The 2,346-nt window shown below is 42.4% G+C and overlaps 1 protein-coding gene across 1 annotated transcript in view; it reads left to right on the top strand.

Moving 5' to 3' along the window:
* The window catches only part of trit1 (tRNA isopentenyltransferase 1), a 57,639-nt gene that overhangs the window by 27,545 nt on the left and 27,748 nt on the right, over positions 1-2,346 (top strand). Inside the window, exon 5 of the mRNA XM_015387162.1 lies at positions 1,688-1,824. Within this exon, the coding sequence (XP_015242648.1) occupies positions 1,688-1,824 (137 nt within the window). The remainder of the gene's footprint in view (positions 1-1,687; positions 1,825-2,346) is intronic.

Raw genomic sequence — 2,346 nt, 5'->3', positions numbered from 1 at the left:
GGCTACGCTGCTTCGTTTCTTCTTGTTTACTACTGGTGGTTGGCTTTGGTCGCAGTACCGCCACCTTCTGCTCTGGAGTGTAAACGCTTCGTCTATGAGAAAAAGGAGCAGCGCATGAACCGAACAAAACACACACGAACCGAACAGTTCGGACAGTTTTCAAAAATTGTTCTATCCCTAATGTCCGATGACAGTGTCTAGACGTCAATTGCGCCACGTCTCCTGTTTGTATGGTAAAGCCCTCCAGAGCGTCCGGGACCAGGCTCATGATCCAAATTAGCCAATGAGCTGCTGTCAGTCAGGGTTGCTGCTGCTGCTACTTTTAGACACAGCAGGCAAACCTGTGGAACGCCGGGCGATGGGAAAGAAGGAGAAGATGATGAGAAAAGATAGCAGACAAAGTGTGGACTGCTGGAAGAACTGCGGTGAACTGGTGAAAGAAAAGTAAAATGGTGTGCTCAAAGATGACCCTGCACATTTAGAGGATGTTTGGCTCAACCTGCTGCTGTGGAGCAGGATTCTCCACCATCAACAGAATCAAAAATAAACATGGATCCAAAATGAGCTCCTTGATATGTGCTTGAGAATGGCTTTGTCTCCATTTAAACTCAGGGTTTAAAGCCTTACAGGGCAGCATAAAGCCCACTGCTCTCATTAAGACAGAAAACAAAGAAGAAAACAAAACGGTCAGTTCAGGTGTTTTATAAAAATAGTGAGTCAGGAAATTGTCTATATACCAAACTGAACAATTGTTGTTCTTTACTTCAAACAATACTTTAGAGTTTAAAATGGAAAAAAAAAATTTTATTTAAAAATTTAATGTATAACTTGAACAGTTTTAAATTCTGTTTAAAGTATCAGATTATAATAAAAATGTCTCTGGACCTTTACCGGTTGTTGATTTTCTTTATTCGGACCCCACTGATTTTTAATTGATTACCCCTGCTGTAGATGAAAAGGTAAAGTGTATTTTTCTTTGGTAAAAATCTGGTTTTATCTGAACAATGCACACAGTATGCACTTGTGAAAAAAAATCTAATCTGACAGCTGCCTTTTAGTTTGAATAATAACCCAGAAAAACACCTCCTGTTTTCATGCAGAAGGTAAAACCTTGACGAAACGCACCTGAAGCGGCTTTACACCAGTTTGCTATTTTCTATTTCAGATCTCATGATTAAAGCTCAGATTATATCATTTGTTCCTCCGTCTAGAGATGCCCTGAGGAGATGGTCCCCCCCCACCGCCCCCCCCGGGCCTGTCAGCTATACACCAGCTTTCTCTCACTAGCACAGCTTGATGGGTAGCAGCAGGAGCAGTGGTGTTTTATGTGAGCAGGTTAGGTTGCCCTGTCCTTTATTCAGCCTGGAGCTGACACGCATCATCTTTTCCTCCTAACCTCAGAGTCCAGCCGGGCATGACTACAAAAAGATGTGCTTAGCATCTCAATCTGTTTCTTCTTTGGCTCTTATTTATTTCTCCATGTGTCCTTGGGTGCATTTCAACTATGGCGGTCATCAGGATTCACACAACTTGAACCGCATGATTAATTTGTAACTCAAAAAGGGAGCTGGAGGTTTTCATTTAATGGATGAATGGGCGGTTAACTCTGCTAATCTCACTTTGCTTAGAGAGACTTTATATAGAAGAGAAAAGAATCTCACAGCCTGATTTCCTGCTTTATCTACAGAAGCCTGCAAATTCACAAGGACACGGGTGTCCCTCACAGCCACTGGCTGGAGGAGCAGAGGCAGGGAGGTGACGGGCTGGGGGGGCCCCTCAGGTACCCGGACCCTTGCATCTTCTGGCTGCACGCCGACATGGAGGGTGAGAGTGGAACGATCGTCTGAAATCTGGTTTTATTTATAGCTTCTTATGACTTTCTTTGCTGTTACAACCTAAAACTTCAACACTTTTAAGCATATTTTTAGAACAATCTGAAAAGTGTGGCATGCAGAATGCAGAGTGTCAAGAATAAAGCCATAGCTGAAATGAAGCCAGAAAAATTGCAGCATTCACTACATCTGTATTTGTAACAAAAACGAATTTGTATGAGAAGCTTTAGCGATTCTAACAGGTTGAAGTTGCTGCTGGCGATCAGACCAGAGGTCTATGTTGGTCAACCTAAGCAGGGATTTTACAGGAATGTTATAAGTTAGACAGGAAGTGAGACACGGCGGCAAAGTAAAAGTCTGCTTTGTGCGAAATACGAATTAAAATGGTCAAAGCATGATGTAAGCGTTACATGATTTATATTTTTAGGAGGTAAATCTTATCTGTGTTTACTTACAGACAGGTTTGTGTTTCTAGTTCTGTTATGGGGCGATCCTGGGAATCGCCTGGATGCTT

This window comes from Cyprinodon variegatus, unplaced genomic scaffold (genome assembly GCF_000732505.1).
Source record: "Cyprinodon variegatus isolate N-32 unplaced genomic scaffold, C_variegatus-1.0 Scaffold387, whole genome shotgun sequence".
Classification (NCBI taxonomy): domain Eukaryota; kingdom Metazoa; phylum Chordata; class Actinopteri; order Cyprinodontiformes; family Cyprinodontidae; genus Cyprinodon; species Cyprinodon variegatus.
This window is presented reverse-complemented; position numbering and strand designations above follow the sequence as displayed.